Genomic DNA, 18,434 nt, shown 5'->3' with positions numbered 1-18,434 from the left:
CCGCTAGCTCCCCGACAACCACCGAAGGTAGCGGGACCATCCCCGACTCGACACCCGACTTGGGAAGAGGGGACGCGGGCAGTAGCAGCAGCAACGGGGAGCTAGCAGCAGGAGCGGGAGCTAGCAGCAGCTCCTAGCTTGCTACAGCGGGACACTGACCGGAGGTAGGAGCGACTTGTAACCCGACTTTTACGGTACTCACTTTACTTTATTTATTAACAGCTACAGTTACTTTGGATTTGAGTTGAAAACGTTCTCTATAATCAAAGCTGGCCGTAGTTATGAGGGGAGTAAAGGAAGAAGCAGAGCTGCCAACTTTTCCAAAAACCTTGGAGTGAGATTTTTTCGGGGGTGACCAAAATCTTGCCGCGCACGCAGCCACACACGTTGGTGGCTCAAATATCAGGAAATTGGAATTAATTTGGCGTTGTCCCCATGTTGTACCCTGCATCCTGGTGGTTTGTGGGGCCCAAAGTCGTTGATAGGGGCGGCCTACTGGAGATGGACAACATTGGTTACATTCTGTGAAGCAAAGGCATAGCTGATGGTCCACCCCCAGGACATTTTGGTTTAAGTAGATGTTCTTTCATGCATTCTAGTGGATTTTTGGGTGGTATGCTAAATATTTAGCCTGGTACCAGCCAAACTTAGCCCCGCCCACAACATTTGAGGTCTGGAAGTTCGGTCTGGCACTGCTCCGTTGGGGAGAAATTATCCAAAATCGAAAATTGTTCGGACCAATCAAATTGTCAGGGCGGGCTTTATACGATGATGGACAGATGACAGTAACGTAATCAACCACGTCACCAAAGAGCGCTTGGGAACCACATGTCATTAACATACCGTAGTCCAGGGGTGGGCAATTAATTTTCCCAAGGGGCCACATGAGAAATTTGGACCGTTGTGGAGGACCGAACCAATAGTCTGAACTTAATTCAATTAACTCCATATGAATGTTATTACTTTATTAAAAAACTGTAAATTATATTGTTTTGAGCTGCTACTGGTAAGAATACATGTTACAATAAGGCTATGAAAATAAGTTAAAAAAATGTAAACCTTACCTTAAATATGTATGTTAAAGACCAGCAATTTATTAACTTTAAACACAAGCAATAAGTGCTTTTGATGTTTTCCAGTTCAGTTGTTCTTACTCAGTGAGAAAAGTCCAGTCTGTGTTGCTTGAACAAGAGCATGAAGTCTGGTTGAATGAAGTGGAGATGAAGGACAGCTGAGAGAGAGGATCTGATCTGTTGAACTTCATCACTAGAATGTTTGTTCTCATGTAGGTAGATCCAAAGAGAACCAACATCTTCTGAGCATCTTTCCTCATGTGAGGAACGTTCTCCTCTTTGAGAGAAGAGTGAAGATCCTGATTTAAAGTGCTCTGCCATAGTGGATCAGACCGCAGGTCAGATCCGCGGCGGCTTTGCGCGATTAATTTTCAATCTGGAGGCGGAGACTGCAGCGCGAGGCTCCTTGGGAGGCGCGCGTGTGCGCGCACACATAAATAAATCGCCTTCAAAGTAAAAGCAGTGCCGTTTGTATTGGACTCATGGCGTGCACCTTATTTATTTATTTTTTATTATTGATTGACGTCACACGGGCCAGACTGGGAGAGCCGCGGGCCGCCAGATGCCCAGGTCTGCCTTAGTCTCTGCTCCTCCTGAGTTTCTCCCGCGGTTGTGTCTGTTTGAAAATCTTCTTCTGTTGCTAACTTCGGGACTCTTTGGGGTAAATAGGATGTCTATGCAGCGAATAGGTTAACAGATGCGCTCCTTAGCGCTATCTATCGTCGGGAGTTTGAAAAGGCATGAACGCGCTTCGGGCCAAAATCAGAATTTTTTTTTTGCCGTGAGAAATTGGTTGTGTGGCGTGAGTGCGTGTGAAAACATGCTAAAGCGTGTGTCACACGGCGAAACCGTGAGAGTTGGTTGCTCTGAAGAAGTCTGTAGGGAGGAGGTTGAGCTGATGTATGGAGGACTTTCACCCAGGAGACTGGTGTTCATGTCTCGTGTGAAACTCTCCTTATTTTAAGCTTCTCCTTATTTAGTTATATTAAACTGTTGTAAACTAGGCTTTTGTTACATTACGTATCCTAGTTCGCTGTAATAAAAGTACTTATTATTAACCCAAACACAACATGTTCCCAAACATAACTGAGTTGTTTCCTTTGAACTTTTATTTTGAAGTATATTTTGAAAAGACAATTTAACAATGTAATGTAACAAGTGGTTATTGAGACTGATGAGACCTGCTGAGTTGAGTAAAAAGGCATGGAGTGACATGACACTGGAAGTCACCATACAACTAATAACTACCAATCAAAATCATAAATGTGCAACAACACTAGCTGGAGAGAGTGAGCATGTGAATCAGGGTTTGCACAGGATAAAAAAATAATTTAATTTAATAATTTAATTTAATACCGAGTTACAAGTTACATGTATTTGGACTGTGGTGGGATGTGCTACATTTACTTAATTCTTTTTTTTTTTTTTTTTGCTATTTCACAAACACTATCTGATCGATTATGGACCTCCAATCTATTGACCGTTTCCTGTTCCCTTCAAATGGATCAGAGCATCACTACTTTATGTTCGCTTTGTGATCACTCCACTCATCTTATTTCAATAATCAGGTTTACCAACACATCCCTAATGTTGAAATGATCCCCACTGCACGATGTCGGTATTCACTTGTGACAACTTGTGAATCTCTGAACCGATGGGCTATCGGGGCCTCTGGGGGCCAGGGGTCACATCTCTAGGATACCGCTGTAGTGGATATTCAGGTCAAGACTTTCTTTTCCGCAACCTGCTTGATGTGAGGCTGGACCAGTTTAGGAGCTCATTCCAACCAATGGAAAGCTAAACCATTCATTGATAGCCGGGTTCCCATGACACAGACTATTTACCGACATTCAAACAATGCCAACCAATGTCTATTGTTTAAAAACTACTCGGACTGCAAACAAAAACCAGAATGCTTTGGATACCAAAATGTTGCATATGAATGCAGAATCTGTGCATAGAGAGTTCAATTCAATTCAACTTAATTTATTTATAAAAAATCACAAACTTGCCTCAGAAGGCTTTACAATCCGTGAAGTATGGCAGGGTTATTTGCTATGACCTCAGGGTTCTATGCTATGATCTCAGGGTTCTATGACATGATCTCAGGGTTCTATGCTCTGACCTCAGGGTTCTCTGCTCTGACCTCAGGGTTCTATGATATGACCTCAGGGTTCTATGATATGATCTCAGGGTTCTATGCTATGATCTCAGGGTTCTATGCTCTGACCTCAGGGTTCTATGCTCTGATCTCAGGGTTCTATGATATGACCTCAGGGTTCTATGATATGATCTCAGGGTTCTATGCTATGATCTCAGGGTTCTATGCTCTGACCTCAGGGTTCTATGCTCTGACCTCAGGGTTCTATGCTCTGACCTCAGGGTTCTATGCTCTGACCTCAGGGTTCTATGCTCTGACCTCAGGGTTGACCTCAGGGTTCTATGCTATGACCTCAGGTTCTCTCGAGCATAGACAGAGATCTGCTATTTAAGAGCTATGTTGTTGCACTGTTGCAGTGCTGGTGTTAAGTCATATTGGGTTATTTTGTATAACTCCTTTTCTATTTACTTTTTTATGTATTTAATGGATGTAGGTGGGTGCGGGTCAGTCGCAGTCCCTTTTGGGCTCCGGGTAGGTAACTGCTCAAATGGAAGCCCAGAGAAGTCTCTGCTTCCTGCTCTCAAATGAGTTGTCAGGCTTTAGGTCCACTCATAAACCCGGTCAGGTTTCTAGATGAGATCCGCTCCCTCCAGGATGAGATGAATGCCGTCTCTCCTCATCAAACCAGCTTTTCCCCGTGAAGCCTACCAATTATCTAAGAAGTCTGCATCCTCTGTGGACAGCAGCCCCACAGCCAGCGGCTGTCCATTACACTTGTGATAGAATGTTCTTCATACCGAATACATAGTTTTTTGTATCGGTGCTGTAATCATTTCTTTTCACTCTATTTTCTCTCTTGCTCCAGCAAGACGTGTGCACGTTGTTGGAGTCGAGGCTCCCCAGGGGACAGACACCTCGCGAAGCTTAATCACAGTGTTTTCATTCACTCGTGCTGTGATTAAGCTTTGTGAGGTGTCTCAGCCTCTCACACAGCTTGTGTTGTCACTTGTCATCTAGTTTGCTTTTGAAATTGGAAGTCACAACAGCTGTACTGACACACCACGCTGCCGAGTTCAACAACATTGTTTCTGAACCAAGCGCTCATGTAGCACCTGGGGGATTCTTTGGAAAACTAAGGGAGGGCATAGACTTGAGAAGATTGAACTAGAAATGTTGTGTCTTAGAATAAAGTTCATGTTCATGTTTTTGGGCTCTTTCAAAGGTACCGGAAAGTGGTGTTGAACAACTGCACTAAAGGAGTTAAGGAAATGTACACGCCCAGAAAGCAGCAGTGCCCCAACAGACCTCCGAAGGGACTCCTGCTGACCACCAAAGACGGCAAACTCACGGCCAACCTGGGCAGCAACGTCACCTTCCTGGTTCATCTGGATGAGGTGAGAACAGACACCATTCTCCTTCAGCAGGCGAGCTCAGTGCCCTTTTTATTTCTTTCAGGCACGGATTTATTAATTTGATTTTGACTTAAAGGATAGCATTTGTTTGGACTTGTGTTTCCTTTTGAGCTCTGTTTTGTTCTCCACCAACTCCTTTGGGAGTGTCTGACTGTGAAAACACTTTGCACTGAAAGGTACTGCTCAAATATAGTTGTCTTGCCTCTGTAGCCTGGAAATGCTAACCAGCTAGTTTCAAACGTTGTCTGTCTGCTATAAAGTGGAGCAGGCGGTATACGGTTCTTTTGTCAGAGCTGTTTTGCTGAAAACAGACGGCTGCTGCATCCAGAAAACTAGGAAAGGTCCGGGACATTAAATGTAACAAAAGGGCTGAAAGATGCTAAGATGCTCTTTTGCTAAAAACACTTGCAATTCATGTCTTGAACAAGCTATGAGACTGAATCAAAACAGCAAAGTGTTTGGTCCAATATTCAAAAGATGTTGCGGGAATGATATTACAGTGCCAGCACATCCATAAAGCCTGCAGAGTGAAATGCTCCCTCGTGTCTTTTTATGATTAGCCGTGTGGTAAAGTATATAAGTTGACTTTGCACCAAGAACACATTAGGTAGCATTTATATGTTCAAAAGCTGGATATGCCAAACTATTCATAATATGTTGCATCCCTCATGGATCAATACTGGGTCCCTTCATGTATTAAAAGTGCATCTGTTATCGTAATGACACACTTTGACCTGTACTTGCCCCCTGGATTCATAAACCCCGGTAAATAACTGGTTGAATGTAACATAAATAAAAACAACTTAATGTCCCAAAATGTACTGCAGCTCAACTGAGACAACATTGCAATTATTTCCAATCCTTCACAAATTAAATGCCCCCACCCAAAAAAAGACGTATTCACAGAACCCTGGAGCCGGAATGCTGAAGTCTGATTTCCATCTGGTGAGTTAGAAGAAAGTAACCGTACTCCAAACACTCTGAAGTGTTTAATGGAGTCAAATGGCTCCAAATCACCCATGCAATGCAGAGTTCTGAGCCAGAGGCGAAATTAAAAGACCTCACTTGAGACCTCTGTTAGTGAGAGAAATGCCGAATTCAGAGGCAAGCCTGCCAGCTTCCCTCACATGTTTCTCAGGAACAATACGCTCCATGGATAATAACTGCAAGTGTTTTCTTTCCACTGCTCAAGGTGTGTGTGTGTGTGTGTGTGTGTGTGTGTGTGTGTGTGTGTGTGTGTGTTGCCCAAGGTCTTGTCCAGACGCAGTTGTCATATTACTGTGTGATTAGTTGAGGAATCAAGGCCTGTTAATTAAGAGGGGGGTTGCCTGAAAGCGGAGTGTGTGTGTGTGTGTGTGTGTGTGTGTGTGTGTGTGTGTGTGTGTGTGTGTGTGTGTGAGAGAGGTGTGTGGGGAGCAGAACGACGTGATAAAAGAAGAGAAGGACGAGGGAAAGAATCCTCGTGGCATCAATCCAATTTGAGAAAATTCTCAAGATGAATTCAAAGTTTAATTTATATTCATGAACCCTGTGATGACTGTATTTCTTGGGGAGAGCAAATGCCCTAAAATATTTAGTGGGTAGAAGACTCTGGTGCACGTTCACATTTCAAAACAAGGAAGAAACCGAGAGAGAGAAAATGACACACGTTTTGGGATATGAAAAGATCAGCACGGTACATTTGTCCCGGGTTAGAACTGGATTTCTATTGGTTGAGAAGCCAATGTGCAGACGGGCTTCATCAAAGCGACGGGCTTTTCTTTCTGCTCGTGCTTATATGACATCGCTCAAAACTGAAACAAAGTCTGAAGAATTGTTCATTTTTGGAGAGATTTGGAATTTGATACACTTGCATGTTTAAATAATTTTCTCTCGGGCAGTTAAAATGATTTGCTATGCAGTGTATAGAATATGAGATAGAGACAATAAATAGTAGCATTATTTTAACGCCTTGTCTAACATGTATGAGCTCATCTTTGTTCAAAATGCACGACGACATTAATACAAATAACTGTTTGGGAGACCCTGAAGAGTCGACTATCTGGTGATTCAATCTCAGGAGCTCGATTCAGTAGCCAATCAGCAGCCGGGGTTATGGAACAAAGTATCAATCCACTCGTGCTTTCAATCAATCTCCTTATTGTGTGTGAATAAATCACCATCTACACAAATGTGCAGCAGTCGGAGCAGCGTCTTGGCTGTCGCCTCTGAAAGGCTAAACCACAACAGCATGGGGCCACTGTTCCAAAACCACAGAATATGAGTATTAATCAGAGCACTCACATGAGAACAAAGCACTACAGAGCGCTTGATTTATCAATACTTTATGAATGATCCTCTAAAATCAGCCGTTCTCTCTCTGTGTCCTTGACTGTTTCTTCTCCTCTTCTTTCCCGACTGTTCGTGGATTGCTATAAAGGGAAAGTGGAGTTATGGCCGAAGCTTCACAACAACTAAAAGCAAGCCGACTAAGAAACGTGTTGCTATCCATCTCTGTTTCAGTACCTGAGACAGCGAGACACCTGCTTCTATTCAATTCAGTTCACTTTTTTTTTTTTTTTTTTATATAGCCCAAAATCACAAATACAAGTTTGCCTCTGAGGGCTTTACAGTCTGTAAACATAACATCCCTGTCCCGGGACCTCACGTCGGATCAGGAAAAACTCCCCCATAATAAAGACAGTAAAAACCCTTTCACAGGGAAAAAAGGGCAACAGAGGAGGATCTAGATGTCATGTGACCAGAACGAATAACGTAACAGAGTTACAGTACATTACATGAATATGACAGATATTAATCATATAATGAGTAGTAGGCATGGTCCATGATCCATGAAGCAGAAGGAGGGAGATGATTTGACAAAAGACTTGAGCAACACATTCATTATACAAATAACTGCACGTAAAACCTCCAGCTAGAATCAATCCACAGCTGTACCCGTGGTTTCTGGAACATTCCCCACTAACTCGATCGCCAGGACAAAAGCGTACACTGGAGACGGGTTCCATCTTTTCTTTCCAACAGATCGCTGCAGTCGGAGTGAGCCGGCCCTCTTGGTTCAGTCGGTTCAGTGCGGTCATGAATCAGATTTAGCTTCGCTGTCCCTGACACCGCTTAGGCAGCTAAAGCTGCAGCGTGGACACCGCGGAGAGCTTCATCTGTGTGCTTTCATCCCAGAGACATTACTTTGATTTCCACGGAATAATTCAGGAGATTTTTCCTGCCGGTTCTTTTCGGTTTTAGAATATTTCTCTAATTGTCCCCATAAGGTATGAAAACTTCAAATGATTTATTTATAGCTATTGAACGGTCTCATTCTAGTCAGTGGGTGCTGAGCTCGATGCCGTGTCCCCGTTTGTGTGGCCGCTGCATCGCTTCCCCCGGTGCAATCATCGCTTCTCTGTTTCACACTCCAGTCGCATTTAGGAGAAAATGTTCTGCAGTTGTTCTTGCTCTTGTTATCTTTTTTTTGTGGAACTTATTTCTGCCCCAGTGGAAAAGCGAGATGGAATCTCCTGCCGGAAAACGCTGTGATCGAACATGACAGGTGCAACCACTGAGGAATCCCACCTAAAATATTAACTTCAGTGCTCATTTTGAAACTCTGTGTTGTCATCATACTCCAAGAACGTGTCCTGACTTGTTTGATCGGTTTAAAGCAGCACACACACATAAACACCCTTTACTCTCTCTTCCCTTAGGGGACGGGCGGTAAACTCAAGCTATTTGGAAAATAACTGGCCATTTATTTCATCATTCCAGCCCAAAATGAACAAAATAATCCAGTTAATCTTCTGTGGAAATCCAGAATGTAACATGGATTGCGATGTGATATTTAAAGCCGCAGTAGTTGTTTTTTTGTATTCTCTTCTGGCCACTTGGAGACAGCAGAACAGCAGTAATCACGTATAAAACATGTAAGCGAACACATGCTGAGTAACATTGGATGTATTTGTTGTGTTTCTGACCACATGCTGAATGTAAAAATATAGACTTTTTCTCCATCTGACTTTAATTTTCACATTTTCTCCGGCGATCAATTTACTTTAAAGAAAATGATACTTTCTTAAACGTTAACTTGACTTAAATAGTTTAAGAGTAACACAAGAGAACAGTTTCTTAAGACACCAGATATTACTTAATGAGAAAATACTTCAACCACAACATATAGGGATCCATCCTACTCTTGATAATACACATTTACAAAAAAATAAATAATAATAATTTAAATTTCATTGAATTTCGTGCTGAAATGAGTTTAAAGTTGTATCTCGTGAAATAAATGTATCAGGTTGTGTGCCTGATTAATAATATAAAAAAATGCAAAAGATAATTTTCTATACCCCATCTGAAAAGGTATTTGAAATTGTGAGTTCTTAGTTCACTACAAAAAATCAAGTGGTATTACAATCATTTCAAGGAAGGAATTCCTGAAAAAAAAATCTGTTAAATCTGTTTATATGAAACGATGATTTTTCTTTCCAGCAATTTTACAACTTTGGGTACAAATGTATGGCAGTGGAGTTAGCATCTAATTAATATAACATTCAGTTTAGAACTAAAATATAAAGTCAAACTATACACTTTCTTGGTCTTTGTCGATGAAGCTTTCAGTAAAGGTGTTTTATATAAAGTAATTATATTCTATTTACATTGTTAAAATGTGTCTTATCTCCACCATGGTACCTCTTAGAATGGAGCTCCTGATAATACACATAACTCATCATCAGTGCATATTAATCCTCTCTCCTCTGACTTCTGTGGAAATAACCAAAGTGACTTTCCAGAATCATTCTCAGCTGCCGTGTCTTTTGTTCTCCGACATGGCGTCTTCCAGTCTGACACACACCTGAACAAACATGTCCCGACCCCCTTTCAGGCCTCACAACACCGTGTCCCCGCCTCGAGGCTCCAGCCGCGACGTCCTTGGACCTGCGTGGCCCTCGGAGGCGCAGCGCACAAAGAGTGACATTTAAAAAGAGACGGGTCGCCATCAGTCTCATGCAGATAAGTGAATCCCATTGTGGCTGAAATAGAGAGCAAACACGAACGTGGACCGGAGCAGACGGCGAGGAGAGCTGAGTGACGTTGGCGCCGCCGAGCCCGAGTCCTGTTTGCGTGCCAACTCATTACGGCTCGTCACAATGCTGCTCTGTCAGGCCGCGAGAAGAGCTCTGAGACGTTGCCTCCTGTCACTTATCGAAGATATCGTTTTCCAGGCAGAGTGACATGAAATACCCCCAGAAGCGGTCACCAAACCTCCCGCGGTTTCCCCCTCACAGAGAAGAGACTCAGGTAGCGAAGGAGCCAAAGAGCAGCGAGAAGAAGAGGAACAATAGGTGCATCACTTTGGTCTCATTGTGTGCTTTGGCAAAGCTGGCATGCAAATGAGGCGTGACAAATGCAGGTCCCAGTAGCATCGCCGCCACAGCGTGCCAAGGGGAGGCTGGGAGTTTGCATTCGCAGGCCTGGGGGGGCGGGGAGTGCAGATTTGGTCGCCGTGGCAGCTGGAGCCCCCGACACCCTCACTGTGCGCTGATCCTCGGATACAGATGTGAATCCCAGAGGACGCCGCGCAGGCGGCTGAAGACCTGCACGGCGTGCAAAGTCAAACACACACACACACACACACACACACACACACACACACACACACACTTACAGCATAACTACACTACTCATCTTAACATTGAGGATATTAAGTGATGAAATACTTTTGACATTTAAATCAATCTTATTTTATTACTCATGGATGGACTTCTTTACCAGCTGTCTGCAAGGACTCCTTCAACAAAGTTCCATAAGTTTTTATAATTTAACTACAAAGAGCATCAAGGCCTGTTTTATTGAACAGATTGTTTTCTGCTGAATTGGCGAGACCAAACTCTTGAAGCCAGCTGTAATAACTCCATACAAGAGACGTCAGTACTTTCAGTCTGGACAAGGAGACATTGGAATAACTTTAATTCCTACGTAATCATAACTAAGTATTATGAATGTGTAACTCTAACTATGTAATGAACATAGATTAGCCAACAACTTAGTCAACAGCTTCGTGATTCACAAAGAGCTGGCTGCTGATGGCTCCATGCATCATCTGCCACCACTGTCTGAGGCTCAATTCACAAAAGATGAGATCACAGCAAACACCCATAAGGCTTTGCAGCTGAGTGCAGTTTGCCCACTTTCTTGCGTCTGTTAGCGATTATCCATATTATCCATGTGGCAGCGTATGAATGTTGCCTTCCCGCCAAGAACACGGCAGGCAGAACAATGGCAGAGAGGAGCAGAAACGGAAGAAGACATTTTCAGACCATGTGCTTCAGGTGCTGACCAACTAAGGTGGGCAAACAATGTAAACGTGACACGATAAACTGTATTTCAGATGAAACACCCCAGTCTGTCGGTGCTGTTGGTGTTCTCAAACCCGACAATGCAAAGGTCATGGGGAAGCCGTCATTGTTTTTGGAACGGGGCTCATTTGCACAGAAAGGGGCCAAATCTCTGTCGATAACCAAATATGAATATGTGCAAATAGCAGAGGAGCGCCATCTTTTTTGTTGTCGTTTGTTTGTCTCCCTGACAAGACTGAACTACTTTTCCTTCCAGGAAAAGGCTCTCCCACCCAGGACCTGAATATTACCATCAACAACTCCGTGTTAGACCAACCCCGACTGCCAGGAACCTCGGTGTGAGACTCGACAGTCAACTCTCCCTGACTGCCCACATACTGCAATAACACGTTACATGCTGCACAACATCAGGAGAATACTCTTCTCAGCCAGAAGGCGGCACAGGTTCTCGTCCAGGCTCTGATCATCTCGCACCTTGACTACTGTAACTCCCTCCTGGCAGGTCTACCTGCTAGTCCAGGGGTGGGCAATTCATTTTCCCAAGGGGCCGCATGAGAAATTTGGACCGTTGTGGAGGGTCGAACCAATAGTCTGAACTTAATTCAATTAACTCAATATTAATGTTATTACTTTATTAAAAAACTGTAAATGATATGGTTTTGAGCTGCTACTGGTAAGAATACATGTTACAATAAGGCTATGAAAACCTTATTTAAACCTTACCTTAAATATGTATGTTAAAGACCAGCAATTTATTAACTTTATACAAAAGCAATAAGTGCTTTTGATGTTTGTTCTCATGTAGGTAGATCCAAAGAGAACCAACATCTTCTGAGCAGGCCTCTTCGTGTGAGGAAAGTTCTCCTCTTTGAGAGAAGAGTAAAGATCCAGAAGTGATACTGACTTAAAGTGCTCTCCCATAGTGCGTCAGTCCGCGGCACCTTTGCGCGATTAATTTTCGGCTCGCGGCAGCACCCGCTGCTCGCTGAGAACAGAAACTGCATAACAATTCGCTTTCACTTCAGTCGTCAAGTTGGCAACACTGCCCGTCGTGAGGCTGCGTAAGCGTGCGCGCACACATAAACAAATCGCCTTCAAAGTAAAATCAGCGCCGTATGTATTGCATTTATGGAGTGCATCTTATTTATTTATTTTTCATTTTTGATTGACCTAACGCGGGCCAGACTGGGAGAGTAAGATGGCCAGGTCTGTGCTAATGCCATCCGACCTCTGCAGCTCATCCAGAATGCAGCAGCTCGACTGGTTTTTAACCCGAAATTCACCCACACTACTCCGCTCCTCCGCTACACCTTCACTCGTTACCGGTGGCCGCAGCATCCGCTTCAAACCATTGGTGCTTGCGTACCATGCTGTGAACAAATCGGGTCCAATCTACATCCAGGACATGGCAACACCGTACACCCCGGCTTGTTCACTCCGCTTGTTCACTGCGAGCTAAACACTCAACAAAGTCACGATTGTTTGCTGTCCTGGCTCCTCAATGGTGGAATGAGCTCCCCATTGACATCAGGACAGCAGAAAGTCTCTACATCTTCCTTCGCAAACTAAAAACACTTCTTTTTCGACTGCCTTAAATAAAGAAGGTAGCGCCGTAGTAGCACTTAAATGGCACTTACTGATAACACTTTGTGGTTTAACTTTATTGAAGAAATTGTACTTTCTTGATTCTTGTTGTTCTGAGTTTGTGCTCATGGTTGAATGCACTTATTGTAAGTCACTATGGATAAAAGCGTCAGCTAACGGTAACGTAATGTCTCATTGTGCAGGTTGAGTAGCTAAAAGCAACACAATCCTTGTGCGTCTTTGTCTCTCGCCGGCCTCTCCCCTTTCTCTGCTGGTGTAAATCCGCCTGAAATCAATCGGTGGGAGTTTCAGTCGTGAAGTAAATCTATTCTCAGAGCTGCATCGGGTCAGCTGCTCTCCAGAGTGAGCTTCAAGGGTCGAGCCCGCGATGATGTGCGCTGTGCGGGGGAGGGGCTTCTGACCAACTAAAAAGCAGTTTTTTAGCGTTTCATTATGCAGTGAACTATGATCATGTTTCCATCGCTGTTAGTTCTTGTAAGAGTGAAATGTATTAAGTAGCTGCGAGTGGGCAGCTGGGGTGTTATTCAGAGAAAAAGACTAATCTTTTTTCTTTGAGGTCATGAATCCGGCGCTTCCTGTGAGACCTTGTAGTGCTCGTAACAGTCTCCATTATCGTGAGTTTGTGGACGGTTCAATATGAGTACAGCTGAAAGCTCCCCGGCAGCACAAGGTCTGTGTAGTTACGCAGCAATACTATATGCATTATTCATTGTGAGCTGTGTTTGAGTCACCTGATGAGTGTGAGGCTGCCTACAACGCTGTTGTTGAGTTCATTGGTTGGTCGAGGGAACAAAAGGACCCATTGTTGCATTTGAGTTCATTTATTCACGTTTTACAAACAGCCAGGAGGAGGAAGACACAGACAGAGCTTCAGGCGATCGTCACGCTGCATCATCAGGACCCTCGGAGGGAAATAACATCCTGTGTTCATGCAGCTCTTTAATACTTCTGATAGAGTTATGAAACAAACTACCATCATCTCTCTCTTTTAATGGACATACTGAACTGACAGAGGGTTGTTGGTTTGCTTTCACACCACAAATAAAGCACCAAAGAGTTCGCAGAGAAGCAAACCACGGCCAACGTTTTCAAGCAGCCTGTAGGCACTTTTCTCATTTACAATAAAAAAAAAATAGATTTACGTAGCTTTTTTGTTGTTCAGTGTACATTAGGTTACAGAGTGCTAGAAACATTACAATAGCTTGTTCATTTTAAAGAAAGAGCGCCAGGGGAGGATCCCCCGGCCCCCATGACCCCTCGGCCTCCTGGCCTTTTGCCGAAGGAGATGTCAGTGCATCGTGTTTATCTGTTTATCTTTCTTTTCAGTAGCTGACTGTGGGCAGTCGGCGTATTCCTGGAATAGTCACCAGTCTACGCTGACTGTCTCTGAACGAGGCCCTGCTGTGTTTCAGGGCGACTCTCTGCGCACCAACATCCAGCTGGATTTCGGCGATGGCACGGCCGTGTCCTACTCCAACCTGAGCTGGACCGAGGAGGGGATCAAACACGTCTACAAGTCCGCTGGGATTTTCCGTGTCACTGCTCTGGCGGAGAACACGCTTGGTTACGACTCCACCACACTCTTCCTGCATGTCACATGTAAGTCGCTTTAAGCGCATGCTAGTCTCTCTCTCCATTGCGTGCTATGGTTAGCTAATGGCCACCGCTCTGCACGGCGCTCACACGTCCAGCTGACACCGTCCCAACACACGGCGTCAGTCGCTTCCTATAAGGAGTCCCTTTCATGTTGTAACTGTCTCCGAAGACACTAAAATAGTGCTGCAGGGATGACATATTGTTTTAGGTCAACCAAGGAAGTTAGTCAAACTGGACGACTGTCACATGACCTCATGTCTCCGTCACTAAGCTAAGGGAGGCATCGTGTTCAATTCAGTTTATTTTATACAGCCCAACATTACAAATACAAGTTTGCTTTGGAGGGCTTCACAATCTGTACACATGACATCCCTAGTCCCTAGTGTTCTAGGGAGGATGTTCAGTCGGCTCATTTAGACTCTTTAAGACACATAAAAACTTCTAAATTCATTATAATAAACATATTTTATATTGTAGAACAAAACGTTGAAGTCTCTTGTGCGTGTGTTAAATACAGACCTTATTTCAGACATTAACCCAAAAACACATTCAGAAAACACATTGACTTCTAGATGAGGAAACTCAAGGTGCAAATATGGCATTTGGGTGTTTTAGGACTCGTCCTGGCAGCACTGGGGCATTGCATTAATACACCGTGCTCTTTGGGATGAAGACATAAATGCAACATTATCCATAAAATTATAACATTAAAATGTCCACGAGGGTGAGATATTTTTTTGTGTCTTTTATTAGTATTCGTTACCACCAATGCTTCATAGTGTGTTCTTTTTTATTTCTATCTGTTTTATATATATATATATATATATATATATATATATATATATATATATATATATATATATATATATATATATATATATATATGTGTTCATGTATGTTGCCTAGCTCTGGCTGCTAAAATGTGTTCTGCTGAATGACAGCCTCACTGTTGATCCAGGCTGAACTCCTCTGAAGTCAACTGCACTGACCTTATACACAGGATTGTGTAATAAAGCAGCAGTGATAAACACAAACAACTTTTGGGAGAAAGGTCATAACCAACGTGACGGTGCACTGTGGGCAGACAATGAGATTACGTCTGCAAGGCTGAGTTATCTGAGGATAGGACACCAGGACAAGGGCTTGTTTTAGAGTGGAGCACATTTATAGAGCCACAAACACAACAAAGCACAGCATCGTCGTGCTTTTCCACCTCCATTCAGACGGCAATACAAACAGAAAGTGGTGTTTTAAGTTCCCAAGAGAATAATACTTGCTCCTCATAGTATGTTTGTTTGTTTGTTTCTCTTTCATCAAATCATGTAGTCCACTTTAATTGAACCACTTCTATCCTGATGAGACAGCCAGAGTGCTCTGTATTTTTACATTTCTGATGGCAATAATTTTAGCTGTGAAAATGCCAAAAACCACTACAATGATTTTTCGGCTTAGCGTATTTAATACCAAATGACTCATTTTCTCATTCACATGCATATGCACACACACACACACACACACACACACACACACACACACACACACACACACGCACTGAGCATCTGAAAGTGGGGATAAAGATTAGTTCTGGTTAAAGAGGATGAGGGCTAACAGAAGCCTTGGCGAGACAAACACCCCAAACCGCAGCACTACACAACCCTTTCCAAGAAAGTAGTGTATCACACCGTCCGCAGCGCGGGGAACTTCATGCAGAGCTTAGTGGAAAGAAACCTAGACCGCTGTCAGGTCCTGTTTGCTTCTTAGTGCGGCGGGTTGCAGATGTATGTATGTAATGCACGACGGCCTCAACATATTTTCAATGTTAGAATTGGACCTGTTAACATAAGGACTTTTTTTTTGCTGTCACCACTTAGTACGGTCAGTTATTGTCAGTAATGCATTAGATCATCTGTCGTTTTATATTTATATATATATATATATATATATATATATATATATATATATATATATATATATATATATATATATATATATATATATATATATGTATGTGTATATATATATATATATGTGTATATATATATATATATATATATATATATATATATATATATACTCAAGACAACTTTTTATTGATCACTTGGGACATAAATTGTGGATTTGAAAATGTGAACTGTACCCGTATTAATACTCAATTCAGTTTATTTTGTATAGCCCAAAATCACGAATTAAAAATTTGCCTCGGACAGCTTTGCAATCTGTACACATACAGCATCCTGTCATGTTGTGTTAGTGATGTCAGAAAACCAATACATCAGTATGCAATTCCTTAACCCACCCATTGACAATGTTTTCAACCAGCCTAAATACTGCCTTGGCATAATAGAATTCCGGAAATTCAGTTATAGTTGGTTTTGGTTTTGGGCCCATCTGCCCACCCTTATGAAAAACATGGACGCCACTGGCTTGCAGATGTAAAAGATGGAACTCAAGCTCAATGAAATAGTTTTTTGGTTCTCAATAGGGAACTCAATACACAAGGTTAGGGAGAGATCACGGTCATGGCTAATACCGGAAAAAGTCTGTGAAGATTGAGTGTGCTTAGCCTTTATCAGCCCACATCCCAGACTCTCAACATGCACTACACATGTTTGTGCTACAGTGATGTAGAGAGCAAACACATTTTCTTATTATTATTGAACACAACCTCAGTTTTTCCTGTCCACATATAAAACCACAAGTTGCTCCTGATCTGTGTGTGTGTGTGTGTGTGTGTGTGTGTGTGTGTGTGTGTGTGTGTGTGTGTGTGTGTGTGTGTGTGTGTGTGTGTGTGTGTGTGTGTGTATAAACGGATGAATGAGAGGCCAATCATAAGGTGCAGTCCATTTACCATTTCCTTATTCACCTATTTAATTCAGGGTGTGTGTGTGTGTGTGTGGTCCTATCCCAGAATGCACTGGGCAAGGTAAAAGCACCCTCACTGGACAGTTTATCACAGAACTAACACACAGAGAGACACAGTCACACCTTTGGACTATTTATCATTCCACCGGAGGTGCCGGTCTTTAGAACCTGAGTGCACTAAACTGTCAGATAAAAGTGATGGTGTTTGGAGTATTTCCCTCCCAGAAGCATGCTGCACAGTCTGGCCAATTGTCTTTGTTCTCATTGGAATGAAGAGCCTTCTCTCAAGTGCGCCTCATTGGAAGCGTGCGTCCATGCATAGTATCAGCTCCCCTGTGGGTTCCTCCCTCAGGTCCAGTGGAGCACGTCCGGCTCCTCGCTCCCTTCGTGGTCATAAAGAACAAGGAGGTGAACATCACAGCGGCGGTCCTGCCCAGCCACGCACGCACTGTTACCTACTTCTGGTGGCTCGACAACAACACTGAGGTAATCTTTACACACACAAGTCAGTCAGACATTATCCTGTATGCTACTGTATGCTACTGCATGCTACTGCATGCTACTGTATGCTACTACATGCTATTGTATGCTACTGCATGCTATTGTATGCTACTGTATGCTACTGCATGCTATTGTATGCTACTGCATGATACTGTATGCTACTGCATGCTATTGTATGCTACTGCATGATACTGTATGTAACTGCATGCTACTGTATGCTACTGCATGATACTGTATCCTACTGCATGCTACTGTATGCTACTGCATGATACTGTATCCTACTGCATGCTACTCTATGCTACTGCATGATACTGTATCCTACTACATGCTATTGTATGCTACTGCATGATACTGTATGCTACTGCATGATACTGTATCCTACTGCATGCTACTGTATGCTACTGCATGATACTGTATCCTACTGCATGCTACTCTATGCTACTGCATGATACTGTATCCTACTACATGCTATTGTATGCTACTGCATGATACTGTATGCTACTGCATGATACTGTATCCTACTGCATGCTACTGTATGCTACTACATGCTATTGTATGCTACTGCATGATACTGTATCCTACTACATGCTATTGTATGCTACTGCATGATACTGTATCCTACTACATGCTATTGTATGCTACTGCATGCTACTGTATGTTACTGCATGCTACTGTATGCTACTGCATGCTACTGTATGCTACTGTATGCTATTGTATGCTACTGCATGATACTGTATCCTACTACATGCTACTGTATGTTACTGCATGCTACTGTATGCTACTGCATGATACTGTATGCTACTGTATGCTACTGTATGCTATTGTATGCTACTGCATGATACTGTATCCTACTACATGCTACTGTATGTTACTGCATGCTACTGTATGCTACTGCATGATACTGTATGCTACTGTATGCTACTGTATGCTA

General features: G+C 43.0%; 1 protein-coding gene across 1 annotated transcript in view; it reads left to right on the top strand.

The window, feature by feature from the left end:
- sorcs3a (sortilin related VPS10 domain containing receptor 3a) overlaps nucleotides 1-18,434 on the top strand; it is a gene marked incomplete at both ends in the record, with an annotated part of 213,984 nt that overhangs the window by 178,397 nt on the left and 17,153 nt on the right. Inside the window, 3 exons of the mRNA XM_079219624.1 lie at nucleotides 4,397-4,568; nucleotides 13,957-14,143; nucleotides 17,355-17,488. Coding sequence (XP_079075750.1) covers nucleotides 4,397-4,568; nucleotides 13,957-14,143; nucleotides 17,355-17,488 — 493 coding nt within the window. The remainder of the gene's footprint in view (nucleotides 1-4,396; nucleotides 4,569-13,956; nucleotides 14,144-17,354; nucleotides 17,489-18,434) is intronic.

Source organism: Taurulus bubalis, assembly GCF_910589615.1.
Source record: "Taurulus bubalis genome assembly, chromosome: 6".
Taxonomy (NCBI): domain Eukaryota; kingdom Metazoa; phylum Chordata; class Actinopteri; order Perciformes; family Cottidae; genus Taurulus; species Taurulus bubalis.
This window is presented reverse-complemented; position numbering and strand designations above follow the sequence as displayed.